This window comes from Dendronephthya gigantea, unplaced genomic scaffold (genome assembly GCF_004324835.1).
Source record: "Dendronephthya gigantea isolate DGI-Jeju-01 unplaced genomic scaffold, DenGig_1.0 000004F, whole genome shotgun sequence".
NCBI lineage: Eukaryota > Metazoa > Cnidaria > Anthozoa > Malacalcyonacea > Nephtheidae > Dendronephthya > Dendronephthya gigantea.
Window position 1 is genome coordinate 1568575 of NW_021163014.1, and position 19533 is coordinate 1588107.

The 19533-nt window shown below is 36.4% G+C and overlaps 2 protein-coding genes across 3 annotated transcripts; both read right to left on the reverse strand.

Moving 5' to 3' along the window:
- Positions 1–1904: 1904 nt before the first annotated feature.
- Positions 1905–18612, reverse strand: LOC114515613 (major facilitator superfamily domain-containing protein 6-like). 2 transcript variants are annotated; one of them, XM_028534903.1, is made up of 3 exons: positions 18363–18612; positions 3456–4673; positions 1905–2222 (listed from the first exon to the last, which is right to left on the reverse strand). In XM_028534903.1, exons 2-3 carry the CDS (start codon positions 4267–4269, stop codon positions 1993–1995), a joined length of 1044 nt encoding a protein of 347 aa, XP_028390704.1. In that variant the 5' UTR covers positions 4270–4673; positions 18363–18612; the 3' UTR covers positions 1905–1992. The 2 variants fall into 2 exon arrangements, with proteins under 2 accessions (XP_028390704.1, XP_028390703.1); XM_028534902.1 differs by lacking the exon at positions 18363–18612 and adding an exon at positions 10423–10476.
- On the reverse strand, positions 15062–15919 carry LOC114544649. Its single transcript, XM_028563233.1, has one exon. It carries the CDS (start codon positions 15917–15919, stop codon positions 15062–15064), a length of 858 nt encoding a protein of 285 aa, XP_028419034.1.
- Positions 18613–19533: the final 921 nt, after the last annotated feature.

Below are 19533 nucleotides of genomic sequence, written 5' to 3' on the forward strand. Positions count from 1 at the left end.
ATAATACCTAATCAAGAATAGCAATGAGTGAAAACATGATGAGCTCAGGAAAGCATTACGCAGAAAAATCAACACATTAGAAGCAGGAGAGAACTCCAATCCCCCACAGTAACTTCACAATTTGACACAGAACCCATCACTTAACCCATCATACAAGCCCCACTACGGACCAGTGACCATCAACCCCAATGAAACGAGCATGTGTTTATTGCAAGGGTTCACAAAACCCAATTAATTGCACCATTGTAACTGATAAGAACACCGACTCAGCACCGACTCAGCATAGTATGAGATTCTAAAATGTTTCAACTGCGTTAATAATAATCATGTAGTGTCCCAATGTAAGAGAAAGCGTCGATGCAAAACCTGTCATCGCAAACACCATACCAGCTTAGGGACCAGTCATTATTAATGCTGGGTAGGGGGCCGGAGGAAATTTGGAGGGGCCACCAAAAATTTTTGACCAGTGAAGGGGGGGCTAGCAAAAATTTTGAACACGAAGGGGGGGGGGCAACAAAAAGTAAATTCTATGGAATAGTTTGTAACATGTAATATCAAAAAAGTAATAATTGATATATACAGTGTACAGTGTACGTATATAGTTGTGTTCTAGAGGATATGGAAGTAAACAAGGATATGCAAGTAAACAAGTATGAGGGCAAGAAAAAAAGTGACGAAACTGTGAGCCATTTAATTCAAAATTGGAGGGGAAGGGTGGGGTATGAAATACATTGACTCAATAACGGGGGGGCCTAAAACAATTTTGTTATAAAAATAAGGGGTCATGAAAAGATTTTGCTGTTTTCATAAATTTCCTCCAGCCCCCTACCCAGCATTAATAATGACTGGTCCCTTATGTTCAACTGAAACCCTACCAGCACCTTCAGCTTCACCCCTTAACCAAGAAAAACAACACCCCAAATTAAATGTCCCCAGCCAGTCAGTGCATACAATCAACATTGGTGATAATTAGAACGACTTAAAAATTTGACGAGAAAAAAATTGACGTATGGTTCGACTGAGCAATAGCAGGGAGTATTTCAGGATGCTGGTACCACGTTTTCATGTTCGTCATGTCAAAGTTGGGTGATATTTGACACCAACAATGATGCAGGTAAATTCATGTGGTAGTCGATACGGCAAAAGTTTTAGCCAAATGAGACCACCTTCGAAGTCAATGTCTTGATCGGAGTAGATCACTATTAAAATATCGTGTTTACAAATCGCATAATTGGTAGCCAATTAGAGTAGACAAGAAACAACTTACTATAAGATCGTATAATTATTATCTTTGAATATACGTACATCTGCACACAGCAGAGACTCGGCTGCTAACCTCATTGTGTAACAGACTTCATAGCATAGAAATGACCTTACTGAATTTTGAAATTAACATTTTGTCGCCAAAACCTAATCAGGAACAATGCATTGGGTACTTTCTCCGAGCAATGCAATAAGTACAAACACCACGGTTTGCTTTTCACGGTTTGATATTTTAGGTAAGGATCAGTAAGGTTTAGGTTATTATTATCATTAAAGTTGTCCATGTAAATATACAAATACTGTATATAAATATCAATCACCGTTCCTTTTTCTTATCATGGTTAATGACCTAGCAATTGTTCATAAAAACCGATGGAAATATGTCGGCGATTACAGCCTTTTGGAAACAATTAAGAAAGGTAAAGAAAGTCATCTACAAATATGTATTTTATCGTAACAATTCTACTTTAATCTTAAAAACGTCATTTCAGCACTTTGAATTTTTTTTAACAGATTACAGTGGCGGATCTGGGGGTGATCAGAATAAATGTTTAGAGCTTATAAAATCGCAATCGGATTAGTAATTTTATTCAAAAATATTCTTTTCAAATACTTAACAAAAAGTGTTGCTATTACAGTGTTTGAATTTAAAATTTAGCTGTGTAACTTATTCTGATTTCCCCTAGATCCGCCAGTGGCATATTATCAGTCAGATGCTCCTCATCGCCTTCACTTTATTTCTCGATCATCATCACTAAATTCTTCCTCCCGTGGGACCTCCTGGTAACTATCAACATCTTTAGCACAGAAGATATAAATAGTAAACACCGCCATCCAAGCCACAGTGACAACAGAGAAACCACAGAAAGTTATTCTTGTACCAAATTCATCAAAGCAGAATCCAATAACCGCGGAGCCAAGTTCTTTCCCGATTCCATAAAAAGTTAGGTTCACCACACCTGAGACGAAATGTAATTTTTTATGTGTAACCCTCTTCCCCATCGAAAATTAAATAAATATACCTTTCTCTAAATTAAAAAAATGTGTCTCTCAGAGTGCAGCTTCGTTCCAGGATGAGGAAGAAAAAAGGCAATTTACAGCAGTGATATGTGACTTTACACCGGCGATACTACTGGATTTCACGTGCATTAGAAGGAAATAGAAAAGTATAGATAAATGAGGAAACGATAAGGGTAATGCCTAAAGCTGGTTAGTTTCTATACTAGCGATATTTTCTGCGCTAATCAACATTTTACCTTTGTTTCAGAGCTCTCAACTGCAACAAACGGGAACAAATTGCTCAAATACAAAAAATAAAGTCACTTCGGGGGAAAAATATCGTTCTTGGCAAACCGGGATAATGGAGAGGGTGCATGTATATTCCTGTCACCTAAATTATCGAGCTGTCGACTTTGAAATTAAAGTCCTGTAGACACAAGTGAAGCTTAAATCAACGCTTGTTCTTGTTTTGTATCCGCATTGCGGAGGCACATAATCTACTATAGTGACGTAAGTCGCCAGCGTATAGTGTTCTCGGAGGGACATAATTCCCTAGGGGATAGTGTCCAAGGAGACACTTTCTACGGGGGACAATATCCACTAAGACACCGGTGTTCCTACTAGACTACCAGCGTATATAGTTATCTGGCGTTTTCAAAATCGTTTTTGTCTATTTTATTGTTTTCACGCCCTGTCCACAACGCCTACAAAAAATATTTTTTATATTTTAAACTAGCTACCACTTGTATTTTAAATTTATGGTGTTTGACACCGTTTTGTCATGAAAACGAATGTGAAAACGCTCGAAGACGCTACCGTGTGCACATAGCCTATAAGTGCAAAACAGGCTTTTCGTTCGGTAAGCTGTAAACAGCAAAATTCGACAAAGCATTAATATACATATATATGAAGCTTCAAACTCATTAAAATAGTAGCATTAATTTTGAACATCAATTTTTTTTAATACAAAATCGACGCTAATACAATTCTGCTCATCATGAAAAATGCAGGCGATGCCTTTCATCGTGCTTCTGAAAAGTGAATCCTAGGCATGCTTCATATATCGCCGGACATTATCCGCTAGCCGTTAGGACACTATATTCGGGTGACAATACTGACTGCGAGGCATCCGTTGAATTTTGCCCCAAAATAATACCATGACGTATAAAAATCACTGATAGAATTTAGCTCACCTTGAAAAAAAGCAGATGATGCCTTTGATCCTGCTTTGGAGAAGTGAATCACCAAAGACGCATGCGTCAGGACAAACGAAAGAGACTGAAAATTATCGAGGAGTATTACCAGCCAGGCATTTTCAGTAAACGCTAGACCAGCAAACGAGGCGGCAAATAGAAACAGTGAAATTGCTGTAACATACAATTCGCCAAGTTTTCCAATGATAACACGGGATATGATGTACCAAACACCGACTAGAACCCGTCTGAGTAAACCACCAACGACCATTACAACCGGCGTGCCGCCCAAGTGTCGCATGTACCAAAATTCCCAATGCAATTGAAACGCAGTACAGATACCTGCATGCGCGCAAATGAACAGGACAAGAATATAATGAGGATTCAACAAGACTGACTTGATTTCATCATAATCGACCACCCGTTTCTTGAGATACTCGTATTCCAACCAAGGCAAAGAAATTAAAGTCATACACTGTGCCGCAGCCGCGTAGAAAAAGGCAACGTAATAACCTGGGACTTCTTGGCCGCAAACCAAATGGGTTATGTGGTCTGCCAACGCCCCAACGATGAAGAGCGAAATTCCAGCGCCGAATTCACCCCAAAATGCATATAATCCAAATTTTGATTTATCGTGTTTAATATGTGTCACAGCGGATACAGTAATTAATGTTATAGAAAGTCGTTTAACCAGTTCGAAAAAACCCCGCAAGAAAAGTATAATCAAAAAGAATTTTACCATATCGCCGTCGTTTTTCGTCTCGCTATTCCCCAAAGGATTTTCGAAATTTTTTTCAGCAGATGATGCGTTCATTATAGAACTATGAACAATACTGGAGTTTCCGAATGACTCTGTGATTTCTCTTGATGATGATTTTTCGCAGGTTAAATCAGGCGCTTTCGGTGCCAGAAAAGCAAAGTGGTAGGGATGGACAAAAGGACACCCAGAAGCAACATCTGCTTCCTTATGCGAAATTTGTCAGACAAATATCCTGCGATCGGTATTCCTATCACTTGAGTGACGAATCCAAGCAAAGGGACCATACCGACATATGTTGAGCTGTATCCTAATTGTGCCATGAATAAAGGCATGTATTCACCGATCGTTGCTACACATGAACGATACATAAAAAAAGCAAAACTAACAGCAACACCGCCGGTAGTGAGTGAAAACATTTTCTACTGCCAATTCTTGCAATTGGGTGAACCACTTTCAAGCTAAAAATATATAAAACATAATGAGTGCATAGGTCAATATGACGATTGGAAGGTGCAAGTGTCATGAGGGTAGCGGAATTTGGGGTGCCTTATTGAATATGGGCCAAGAAATAATAGGATTAAAAGATGGATTTGAAACTTGTGGTTTTACCAATTTACCTAGCCTACAATTCTGTGAGCGAGTTTGAATGACAAGTATTTTTCAAACTCAATATTATCGAAAAAACGGAAACTTTAAAACAAAGAACGTTCGGTTTGGATCAGGTCATGCAAGCACGGATAATGAATTCTCTTGTATAGTTGAATTCAATAGACCTATACGATAGACAATGATGGTGAATATTTCTACATTTCTTCAACAAATTTCCTTGTTAGGAGAACTTATTGGGTTGTACGTTTATAATAGCCTGTGCGAATGTGTACGCAATTGGAAAATTTTATCGACCATCAAGTTTTGTCAATATAAAAATAAGCTCAAAAACATCCGTAATCAGTTCTTGAAGTTTAACTTAATCTCATGTGTCCATGGGCGCACCAGCTGCCAAAATTATAGGGTTACTATGGTATACATGTGCATGCATGATAAATAGAAATTCAAACAAATTACATTATCCATGGTACGTAATGGTAAAAATCGCTTTGTTTTTTAACATTGTCATGCCACATTCTTAATTGTTATTATCATTCACTTTATAGTATTCTCAATTTTGATTGGTTAATTTATATTTCCTGCAGTTAACTGCTTGCAAATAATACTCTGAGCATGCGCTTTTGTTAAAAACGTTGCTCAGCTGCAAATAATACTGTGAGCATGCGCATTAAAGTCAATTTTATAAACAATGGCGACTCGCTTTGCCGAACTGTCCGAAGCTGAATTAATTGGCTTCATTATTTGAAAATAAGAATGCAGAAAACACCAAAAAAGCGACTAAATCTGCCAGATTTAGATCCTAGATTTTATGCTGAGGCGAGAAAACGCGATGGCGAACTTTACAGTAAATCATCATTACTCGCAATTCGCTTTGGCTTGCAACGCTTCTAAGGCTCTTTGATGGACATTGAGGGGTGAATGATAAAACAATTATTGAACTCGTTTTTTGTCGGTGGCTCGCAGATCAATATTGCTCGCCACCGTCACGATCTTTTGACCTCTCTAATTGATAAATATTTGAAATACGACTGATCTGTCTGAATGCATATCTAGATCTCGCAAGAGGAAGTCGTCCTCAATAGATACATGTTTTTTTAGTTCTATACCTTAAAATGCATGCGATTTAGTTGTTATTGCTCCGGCGTGAGTGCATGGGAAAGTTGGGCAAGTTGGAAAACTGGCCTTCGTTTTGTTTTGTTTTTGTTTAATTTTTTTATTGTTTTTCATAGTCGCTAGGTTTAGCGCGAAACATATAATGAGTGTTTTAAAACTGAAATGCTTATTGGTACCCAGGACTTGACAGGATGTGACGCTCGTTGAAGAACCCATGTAAGCGCATCTATACTCTACGTCAGAGAGTTGTGGTGCGCTACTCTAAATCTTTTAACAATTTCCCGATGCGCGATTTGATTTCGCTCGCATGATACGGCAATTCCTCCAAGAGGCACGAATAGGCCGTTCTTTTGACGCTGTTCGATTAAGTTACATTTGCAAACACATTACACATATTACACCCTAATAGCTCTAAGGTGATCATATGAGCGAATTCCAAAGTGTAACACAAAGTGAAAGTCATCTCCGTATTTAAACCTTATCATGCAGTTGAACTTAAAGTGCGATGTGCTTCTGAATATCGAACAACATTTATTATTATTATTATTCATTGATTATTATTATTATTAGGATCACAACGGTTCTATACTTTTCGTTTTTAAAGCACGGTTTGCTGTCCGAATATCGAATAACAATTAGGCTCGCAAGGCATCCAAATGAGTATGAACTGTTAATTTGGTGTTTATGTTCAGAAGCTTTATATTGAAAAGAATGCATGGCACGTGCACGGCACGCGTAGGCGGCTAATGTAATAATGTACTGTATAGTTGGAGATTTTTCAGAAAGTTACGTATTTATTCACAAAATCGCTCAAAATTGTAGCAACTAGGCCTTCGCTAAAATATGCTTCGCAGCAATTTTGAATTTACAAGTTTGGTAAAGTTTTCATGTCCAGTGACGGCAGTTTTACTAACTTTTGGAGAATTTCAAAACACGAAAAGCTCATTAAGACAAAGAAGAACACAGGTGAGTGTTCGTTCAATGGTATTTTGAATGATATAAATATAATTTTCAATGCGTACATTTTTATTAGTGCGAAGGAGTGACACAGAGTCACACACAGTGACATACTAATGTATAAACATAATAATTGAAATATACTGATTTTAGTGGTTTAGAACTCACTTTGTGATACAATAAAATTTTTTATTCTTTGTCTTCACCATTTCTTGGAAATATGAACAATAGTTTCAGATACCAGTAAACTCGCATTTGGATTGATAGTTGTATCATGTATAGTTGCCTTAAGATCAGTTTATCACACAACTAATAAAAAAGACCGTAAATTTCAAGAAACAACACAAAGAAAGAGAAAGTCAAACTATTTTGATTTATTTCAAAAACCACTGCCCTCTCTATTTTTTGAATTCCTTGTGTGGAGGGTACATAATATGGGACATGTTGGGCACTTGTTGGGACAGTCATGGAACAATCAGGACTGCCGGGTTGCATGTCAGCATAAAAGTCCCGACATCGATAAGCTAGTACTTATGAATATATATATATATATATATATATATATATATATATATATATATATATATATAAATATATATATATATATATATATATATATATATACATATATCGTTCAACTTATTGCGTATAATTACAGACTTTAATTACAATCATACTACACAACATATGCAATTATAATATAAGTATGAAAGCAACATCTTAAATAACATGTAAGGAGAATTTCATTATTGATCAAATAAATAAATTTTGTTGTTGCCCTATAATTTCTTCTTATATTATAAAAGATTTAAAAAAGCTCGTTGCGTGCCTTTATGGTGTAATAATGCACTCGAGGAAATGTTGGAAGAATACTCGAGAAGCTTGTAAAACACTCGGCTACGCCTCGTATTTTACAAGCTTCTCTCGTATTCTCCCAACATTCCCCCATCGTGCATTATTACACCATAAAGGCACGCGACTCGTTTTTTAATTCTTAATTCTAATTAGATTTCGGGTATCTATCTATATATCTATCTGCGGCCAACGTTTTTGCAAACGGGTATATATATATATATATATATACATATATCGTTCAACTTATTGCGTATAATTACAGACTTTAATTACAATCATACTACACAACATATGCAATTATAATATAAGTATGAAAGCAACATCTTAAATAACATGTAAGGAGAATTTCATTATTGATCAAATAAATAAATTTTGTTGTTGCCCTATAATTTCTTCTTATATTATAAAAGATTTAAAAAAGCTCGTTGCGTGCCTTTATGGTGTAATAATGCACTCGAGGAAATGTTGGAAGAATACTCGAGAAGCTTGTAAAACACTCGGCTACGCCTCGTATTTTACAAGCTTCTCTCGTATTCTCCCAACATTCCCCCATCGTGCATTATTACACCATAAAGGCACGCGACTCGTTTTTTAATTCTTAATTCTAATTAGATTTCGGGTATCTATCTATATATCTATCTGCGGCCAACGTTTTTGCAAACGGGTATATATATATATATATATATATATATATATATATATATATATTTATATATATAATATATATTTATATAATAATATATAAATATAATAATATATATATATATATAATATATATATTATATATATATATATTATATATATATATAATACACCTATTTGCAAAAACGTTGGCCGCAGATAGATAGATAGATAGATATAGATACTCGAAGTCTAATTAGAATTGCATATGTTGTGTAATATGATTGAAATCCCATGCAAATGTATTCATATGCAATTCTAATTAGACTTCGAGTATCTATCTATCTATCTATCTGCGGCCAACGTTTTTGCAAATGGGTGTATATAATATATATATATATATATATATATATATAATATATATATTATATATATTATATATAATATTATATATATATATATATATATATATAATCGATGTCGCGACTGTTATGCTGAGATGACAACATGCAACCCAACAGTCCTGATCATGCAGTCCACTTTCGAATGCATAAATTTCCTTTTAGTATAATGTGTATTGTTTAACTAATTACTAATACTTATACTAATTACTAATAGCTACAGCACTGCTTGATATCTGAAACCATTGGACCACAAAGAAAAAAAATTGTCTGTTGATGCATGTCCTGAAATATCAATTTACCGTGAAAAGCAAACCGTGCTGTTCAGTAAAAAGTAACCGATGCATTGCCCTGGACAAATATGTTAAGTTCGCAATGAATCACATAGTTCGTGACGAGACTTGGGTGAGTTACTATAAGAAATCCAAGGCGCAGTGAAGATTAGGTTACAACAACAAATAAATAATTAAATAAATGCATTGTAAAGCCACGTAGCTATAATCATATTTGAAATTCTTGCATGAGATTATGCGATCGGAGTTATCAATTATACAATATACGACAACCCTAAACGCATTGCAAGGAGAAAAAGTCAGAGCCTGAATAAAGCCTCAATCAGACACTTAATAATTAAAGCCGCGATTCTCATAATACAACTCCATATCGTGAATAGGTACTCTTGGGAAATTATACAGCAGTTCGTTCACACATGATTGACCGCTTGCATAATAGACCAACTTTTGATATCGATTTAGGCGAAATTCACGCCAGGAAAAATTGATGGGAAAAGGAGTGCACTATAGGTCCTCCGAAAGGAATCAAACCAACGCTTTGGCGATGCTGGTTCAATGCTCTTGCGACTGAGCTACAGGGGTAGCTGACAAGAGCAAGCGTGGTTTATGTGTATAGGATGGTAATGTCGGGAATAGGTGAGGGTATAAATCAGTTTTGATTTTGGGACTTCACTCGATGTAGGTAAATTATTTCCATCAACTGTTGCTGGCTTAAATTTGAAGTTTGTGTAATTTCACTCGAAATTAAGACCCTTTAAACCTTTAGAATTTACCTACAGCGAGTGTATCAAAAATAAAAACCGATTTGCTCGCACCTATTCCCGGCATTAGAATCTTATACACATTAACCAAACTTGCTCCGGTCAGCTACCTCCGTAGCTCAGTCGCAAAAGCATTGCACCGGCATCGCAAAAGCATAGGTTCGAATCCTGCCGGTACACCTATTGTTAAATCATTATTCAACTACTGCTCCAGGCTTGAATTTGAAGTGTGTATAATTCCACCTGAAATTAAGACCCTTTAAACCTCTATAGAATTTACCTACATCGAGTGAAGTGCCACTTCCAATTTGCCCGCATTACCATCTTATACACATTAAACAAACTTGCTCTTGTCAGCTACCTCCGTAGCTCAGTCGCAAAAGCATTGCACCGGCATCGCAAAAGCGTAGGTTCGATTCCTGCCGGAACATCTGTTGACTGATTATTCAACCCAATGTTCCAGATTTGAATTTAAAGTGTGTATAATTCCACTTGAAATTAAGACCCTTTAAACCTCTAGAATTTACCTACATCGAGTGAAGCGCCAAAAATTCTAACCGATATCTATATTATATATAGAAATTCATATGTACTTACGGATTTTGCGATTGTTATGTTGAGATCATAACATGCAACCAAGGAATCCTGATTAGTCCACTTTCAAATGTTTCAAATGCATAATATTTCATCGTAGTATAATGTGTATTGTTAAACTAATTACTAATACTTGAATTAATTAGCTATATAGCGGTCGATGTAAAGGTGTAAATATACATAACACTTTGCGCCATGCAAACAAGAGCACATTATATCATAGATGTAGTTATTACTTGTTAACAGTCTTATCGAACGAACTACCTAGCACTGAAATTTATGTTCACTTTAAAAAGCTACAGCACTGCTTGATGTCTGAATCCATTAGACCACAAAGAACAAAAATTCTCTGTTCATGCATGTCCTGAAATATCAAACCGTGAAAAGCAAACCGTGGTCTTCAGGAGAAAGTAACCAATGCATTGCCATTGATTTGGTTTTCTCGACAAATATGTTAAGTTCGGGCGATGCAGCAATTACAACAACAACAAGTAAATAATTAAATAAATGCATTGTAAAGCCACGTATACTCATATATATTTGAAATTCATGCATGAGATTATATGCGATCGGATTTGACAATGTTCGACAACCTCAAAGGCATTGCGAGGAGAAAAAGTCAGATACTAAATAAATCTTGAATCAGACACTAAATAAAACCGTGAAACAACTAATGTCGATCGACAGTGTATATTAATTTTATAAAAAGGTTGTCCTGAGAAAGTATATGTATATATCGATCACGTGACATTATTATGCGTCAACACGCGTGGGATTGTACAAGCGTGTTAATTGCGAGTTCGAGTATAGCAAGGTGAACGATTAAAAAGACCATATTCGGATGATTTAAGGTGGAGAATGATTTTATCAACGACTGTTCTACGAAAGAATCATCGACGAAATTGCAGCACAGCTATTTGTTTGTTCAAAAACCGTCTATCGTACTCTCAGCACCTTTTGGAACACGGGTGATGTGAAGCCTTGCCGTATGGGTCGCCCAACAGCGAGCGTATCTTTATTCCCACACGAAGAATATATCATCATGGACTGTTTACTGCGAACGCCGCAAATATAGTTGAATGAGATAGCAGCTATATGTAAACCTCTTCAATAGGATTCAAATCAGGACTGTCGTACACAACTTCTTGTACATGATGGGTTGGGTGGTTATCTGTTTACAAATATGCATATATTATTAGTTTTAGCAGTTGCATCTTTGTGCATCAACAAGTTTTGTTTAGACAGATATTAATAGATCAAAACATGATCACAAATTCAGTCATCCCTTGAGACATATGTTACAACAGCGAATTTGCATTAATTATATTCAAATCTCAACCATAACGAGAACGGATCGCGGGTTTTCTCCATCAAATCGATTCATAGCTGGTAAAAGCTGTTCATCAAGAAAATGGATAAAGGAGCGTGTTTCAAAACTTTCTTCAGGATTCTTTAACAAACATGCAGTTCGCAAGAACTCCATCGCACCATATTGCCGAAATAATGGAATAGCGAGGTGTCTACCGTGCATAGCTATAGTCGCTCACAACAGGCGGTATCCCACGAGCACTATATCCATATTGCCTAGCAATTCGTTTATCCTTAAAACGTAGAACCAAATAAATAAAAGATCTACTAGTTTGTGCAATCCAGTTACAGTAAGGTATTATTTAGTACATACAATGCCTGTTTCATCGAGGAAAACGAGCAGTTTTGAGTCAAAAAGGCTGATTTCGGCCATGAATTGTAGCCCAATATCGTTTCTTCGCTGAAGGGCAATTCTCTGTATCTGAAAAAGAAAATCTGGCTTGAAGAGTTGATAAAAAACAACTAGAATCTTGTAATAAATTGGAAAAAGATGGAATGGCTTGCGTCTTATTAATATAGTTATATGATTTCCAGCGTGCGGTATTAAGTATATATTCCAACTTAAATAATGTCATAATGTTCGTACCTTTTTGCGTGTTATTCCAAGCCTATAGATAGCTCGGCACAGTGTCTACGGGCCAAATGCAGAGCCAGTAGCATTAATGATATAGCTTGCTATCTCATTCAACTGTATTTGCGGCGTTCGCAGTAAACAGTCCATGATAATATATTCTTCGTGTGGGAATAAAGATACGCTCGCTGTTGGGCGACCCATACGGCAAGGCTTCACATCACCCGTGTTCCAAAAGGTGCTGAGAGTACGATAGACGGTTTTTGAACAAACAAATAGCTGTGCTGCAATTTCGTCGATGATTCTTTCGTAGAACAGTCGCTGATAAACCATTGTCCACCTTAAATCATCCGAATATGGTCTTGGCATTTTCTAATCGTTCACCTTGCTATACTCGAACTCGCAATTAACACGCTTGTACAATCCCACGCGTGTTGACGCATAATAATGTCACCTGATCGATATATACATGTACTATATATATATATATATGTGTATTTCATTAACTCATGTTTGCTATCTGTGAAAAAACACAAATACTCGCTTTAGAAAATTTATAGATAAACAAATATTTTATTACTATACACAACTAAGTATGAGCGAGCGAGATGTGCACATGTTTGGAAAACAACAACATTCCACACGACTATGTCCCAGCCTCAGTTGGAAGGACATGTTGATCTAGAAAAAACTATAAACCATATATATTTAGCGCATATAACGTCACTATGTTCTGCCTCTTTTTTTGCTAAAACATGCACCGCTATTAAGGATATTTCCCGGCTATCACTAGTGTGTACGAGCGAAGTATTTATACGAAGATGAATGATGATTGATAAAGTTGAATAAACAATCTCCTGATTACAATAATACAATTTCATGCGGACCGAGCTTAAATTATCGTTTATATGAAACAGACTATTGAGCGATAACATGAACCTGCTATAAAATGTCACTAAGATGCTTACCATTTTCTGCCAAAACGTTTCCAAATACGATTTCCATGCCGTCTTTGGGTAATTCATTCTTGAGTATCCAAACAAAACCATGCGATCCTTCTCGGGATGTTTTAGCATGCATACTTTTGTCTTTAAATAATATCTTATTTCTTTAAGATGCTTGTCTTATTTGACTTATTCCAGTGAACCAGCACCTATTTCATTCCGAATCGTATTTTATGTCTTTTTTTCAAATAAAATTGCAATCTCCTCGTCGAACCGCCAAGAATGTCGTTGTAAAAAATTTGAATTTTGAAACGAATGCGCGACCTCGTTCCCAGGGTTTTCGCCTAATGTGGCGTCACACTTGTCGGTTGTTGGGTTATTACACCCAGGTGATCTCGCGCTCATATTTCAGCCAATCAGCGCTCAGAAAGTTTGTGAAAATAGAAATATATCTTGCAGTGTTTAATCGATTATATGTTTTGTTATTCTTGATGGAACCATTCGAAATTTTGTGATTATGTTTAGTTATAAGAACTATAGCTCTGATATAAATTTGGAACCTAAATTGAGTATATTTCACGAGATATTAAGTTGTTTCAACCGAGAAATGGATTTTTATATGACAACTAGTCCTAGTCCTTTCCCGCCATTTCAGATCACCTGGACCGGTCGGAGATTGGCCTCAGATTTATAAATATTTGGACGAATGTATTATTACAACGAGGCGGAGTTTACTATTCGCTCATAGCCAACGAGGCAGTCGAGGCTGAGTTATCTTATTGTTTTATTTTAAACTATAGCATTTAAAAAGCAGCAGAATTTTGATATACTGTAAATAACCTTATATGTCGGCGTATATAGACAATCCAATGAATCCACAAGACATCTTCTGGATTGTCTATGATGTCGATTAACAAATACGTCCTACATACATATTGCCATGGATAATAAAATCAATATTATTGGTTAATAAAATCACTATAATTGAAGTATTTTAACTATCCATGATATTATTTACATGTGAACCGCATATATACCTTAGTATATTTTCACATGTGAAGCACTTGTGATCACATATGAACCATATGTGTTGACAGATATTCCCCATGTATCTACAAACGCATCACATGTGGTTCACATGTGTATCCCATGTGACCACATACGCATCACATGTGGTTCACATGTGTATCCATGTAACCACATGCGCATCACATGTGGTTCACATGTAGACTCCAAATAACGACGTATATTCACATGTGAATCACATATGATCACATGTGAACCACATGTGATCACACGTATCTACATGTGAATCACATGGGAAACACATATGGTTTTTGCATGTGTTTTTTTCGTAAGGGTAGACTTCGTTAAGCGCTCTGGATGGAAGCTATCACGTCAAAGCCATGTTTGCAACAAACATTTTAAGCCTGACGACTTTTTGGACTCTGAATTTGCCTGGTTTAGAACAACGCACATTCCCTCGACTCAAGAGAGACGAGATTTGGGTTACCCCGTATCGATGGAACGATACAAATTGCAGTCGAAAATCAGATGGACATATCTGCGAGATCTGAAAAGGCGATTCGACTCAGGATGAGAATCAATCAATCAATCAATCAAAACTTTATTTAAAAACGGTAAAATCTACAGTATAAAAAGTGGGCTATAATTATATACATTCATTAGACATTTAGGGACAAAATTACTAAATACAACACAATACAATACAATTTAAAATACAGATATATAAACTGATTTACAAGATTGCCGTGCGAGAGTCTGTTTTATAGGGAAAAATGTTGTCAATCTCCCTTTTAAATTGGTTAAGAGAGCATAATGCTCGTACATTTTGAGGTAACTCATTCCACAACACCGCGCCACGATAACTAAAACTTCGTTTAGCATAATTTGTTCGCGGTTTTGGTACAAATAAAGCATTTTCAGAGTTTCTCAAATTGTATCCTGTGCTGTGGAATTCAAATAAATTACGGAGATAATCCGGTGTTAAATCGTTAAGAATTTTGAACATTATTACAGCCTTGTGTTTTTTCCGGCGTGTCGAAAGATTATCCCAACCTAGTTTAGTGAAAAGGTCGCTGGAACTTGCATCGTATCCAGATTTGGTAATCACCCTCGCTGCTCTATTTTTCAGTTTTTGCAATTTATCATTTAACGTGATATTTAAACCATCCCAAACTGAGCTACAATAATCAAAATACGGTTGAATCAAAGCTCCGTAAATTTTGAGGGCAGTGCTTGTATCTATGAACTGGCGTATCCTTTTAAGAGCACCAATTGCCGACGCAACCTTTTTGGAAATGCCTTCAACGTGTCGCGCCCATACTAGGTGCTCATCAATTTGTAATCCTAATGATTTCGTATCCTTAACTCTCTTGATTATCTTCCCGTCAATTTCAATGTTTATTTGTTCATTATTGTGTATCATTAACCGTTGACGAGATCCAATTATCATAAATTCCGTTTTAGCGACATTTAGACTCAGTTTGTTAGCTATGAGCCATTGATGAAGATTTTTCAATTCAGAGTTAATTATTGATTCAAGCTCTGTTACAGATTTTGCCGCAATACTTATATTAGTATCATCAGCAAACATTCTCGGAGAGGCTCTTTCCAGACAATAATTAGGCAAATCGTTAATGTAAATTAAAAACAATAGGTGACCCTCCACGGGAAAACCAACATTAACGCTTTTCCGTTTAAATGGGCAAAAAAACGGATTCAAAACGGTTAGCAAACGGATGCCGTGAAACGTTTTCACGCCTCGTTAAAACGTTAAAACGGTTCGATGAAAAAATTTAACGCTTTCAAGAAAACGTTTTTACGCTTTGGAGAAAGCGTTTGCACGGATACGAATAACCGTTTAAACGGAAAGAAAAATCAACCGTTTTTTTGGATGGGCCGATTCATCCGTGTAAACGGATAGAGAAATTTATATACCCGTTTTCACGGATGAAACCCGACGATTCTTGGGTATCCTCTGGTCCCATGTAATAATACTGGCCGTTTTAAATCAAACATCGGTAAAATATGTCAACTGTCTGTTGTGCATGTTTTATTTACCGGGGAACATGATTAACAGTAAAACGCAAGCAGCGGATGTAAATTAAACTACGATGTTTATGCTCGATAATCAGCTATGAGGGAGCCAGAGCTTCGATCGTTATGCGCACACGCGGCACACCGCTCTTTATTGCTATGTAATCGCAGTACAGCATCGATAAAAATAAGAAAATTGGGTAAAGTTGTAAAATGAATACCAAAATATCTGCACTTGGCTACATGCCATGCACTGTAGACATAGGTGATATGATACCGTCCAACAGCTTTAGGGCTAATCACGCTCCATTATTGACAGGCATAAATATTCGATCAATGTCATGTATCTAGTTGCCGAAGTTAATTAGGAATGCGAACAGACAAGCAACACTCTTCGGTGTTTGCAACTCGTGCGAAACAATTTGCTTTGTTGTTTATGTTATACTATAAAACCTGGCCACGTTGAATAAATCTGTATGTTCTAATTTAGCGCATTCAAATATGCGCTAACACAATGCGGTGTAAGCAGCCTTGGGAATGTTACAGACATATATAGTATATCTGCTGGCGTCGTATGAAATGCTTCATATATGCATTCATGCTGGAATTTCATCGTGATACTCGGACATTTGTTTTCACGGTAGATCTGTCGAGCAGTATACAAGGAGATTTTCGAAATATTGACTATATATTTATTCTTAGTAATGTAGCCAGCACTATTCTTACGGATAAAGGCTTCCTATATCTATGAAATCCGTTGTTTGGATACTTTTTCCTACAAAGCAAAGTTGCTTCGAGTTTCTAAGATGAGATTACTTTAGAAGGGTGTTGATATTGCATTTCCTTGCATATTCCTTAACACAGTGGATGTTTTAGCTTAACAAAGAAAAGTATGTTTTGCGAACTTTTTGTCATGCATATAAACTTCTCAGCTTTCAAAGTCGACTTCATGACATTTTTTAGCTAAGTGAGATTATATCTCCTATATTTAAAATGCTTATATTCACATTCGCACTCATAACTCATTGCGTGTGACTTACAAATGCTCTTAATACAGATCAACGAGACAGTTCCCTTAAACAATGGCAACATTTGAAGTAAAACACTGAAGATCAAGCTTTTTCGAATCGAGGGAATACGGCGGCCATAGAAACGTTTTCAGGAGATTGAGATATCCCACTTAATTGGTTTAACTTTTAAGTTTGAGTGGGCTTTGAGAATGTCGAGTGAGGTGCCAAAAATCATAATCTGTTTAACTGTTAATAACACTTTAATTAGTTTGTGAACCACAATTGTTCTTATTTGAACCACAAATTTCTTATTTATATATAATGTAGAATTAAAAATATGTCCTATGCTTTTCACACCGAACTTCATTGTTTATTGTTCAGTAATTTTTCTTGATAGGAGGATGAGCGGCATTTATTATTTATACTGCTTTTGACTGTCTTCCAAATTTTTTTCTTCCTCTTCCTCGGCCCATCCAAAAAATGAACCGTTTTTTTGGATGGGCCGACTCATCCGTATAAACGGTTTGACGAATTTATATACCCAATTTCACGGAAGAAACCAGACGATTTGAGGAATCCTTTGATCCTAGACCATGATACTGGTGTTTAAATCAAACAACGGTAAAATATGCGGTCAACTGCCTGTTGCATGTGCATGTTTGATATACCGGGGAACATGATTAACAGGTAAACGCAAGCAGCGGATGTAACATTATACGTTGTTTATGTTCAGCTATGAGGGAGCCTGAGCTTCGATCGCTATCCGCACACTGCTCTTTATTGCTACGTAATCCCAGTACAGCATGGATAATATTAAAATCATAAAATGGAGTAAAATTGTAAAAACAATAGCCAAATATACCTGAAGGACATGGCCACAATCATGACTGCAGACATATATCATGATACATGCCGTCCAACAGCTTTAGGGCTAATTACGCTCCGTTGACAGCTGGACATAAATACTCGATCAATGTCATATGTACCTACCTTAATTATAGGTAGTAGAAGCAAGCAGACCAGTAACACTCATAGTCATACAGTTGTGATTTGCCACTCGTGCGAAGCAATTTACTTTGTTGTTGATGTGTGACCTTCATATCGTTCATTATCCGTTCGTTTGCCGTTCAAACACTTCAAGCGTTCTGCGTTCGTTGACACGATTATCGAGATCGTTCATCGTTCGAAATTGCCCGTTCGAACGCCTCGAGAAAAAAGTTCGAAAATGGTTCCAAAAGCGCATTACCAGAAATTTGGGACAAGATGGCGTCTTGCATTGGGATAAAAACAAACATGGCGGCCAAATTTCATGCGAAACAATATGGCTTAATCACAAAACTTTAAATTACGCTTTCTATGTGTGTTTTTTTCTTGGTTCGGAGTTCGAATTCTGTAAATCGCTCAGAAAGGAAGAGTTATAACAAAAAATATTCACTCACTAGCAAATCCTCTAGGTTCCTGAGTGCGATTTATATACAAGTCCAATTTGAATGATTCGGCTATATAAACCATAGTAATATCGGTAAACATGCTCTACAATCTGGTCAAATACACCACTTTCCTTTTGGACGATGCAAAGTTCGGAGTTGGAATGTCTTGGTTGTGATATAGCTACCGATATAACTCATAAATATCTTCGTATTTTTTACCGCCACGGTTCCCACAGCGTTTGAAATTTCATGATTTTTCAGTGTGTTAAGCATCCGGCCATATATATTTGAAGCATAATTATAATTGCATAATTATACCATCGAGCCATTTTATAAAATTTTCACCAATTCCTTAGGTCAAGAAGCGGACGCTGCCCACGAACGCGGACGCAAAATGTCTCAAATTTCTGGTAATGGTTCAACCGTTTTGATTTACCGTTCGTTGGAGCGTTTGCCGGAATTTTGTTTAATCGCATTGGATTTGGTAGAACATTAGATTAAACATTTGCAATGTTACAACTTTATAGAAGAAGTGACGAATGTGTAACACATAATACTCCTAGAAACGTATTCAGTTCCTTAACAGAAGGCTTAAGCCTTAAGTAAAGGGGTTATATCATTTTAGCCGAATCGAATGCTATTTCGTGCGCTTCAAGAATTCTCTTAGCGTTCATGCAGTGCATGCAAATATGTCATTAAGGTCAAATTTCAAGTCATAAACTGAAAAAGCT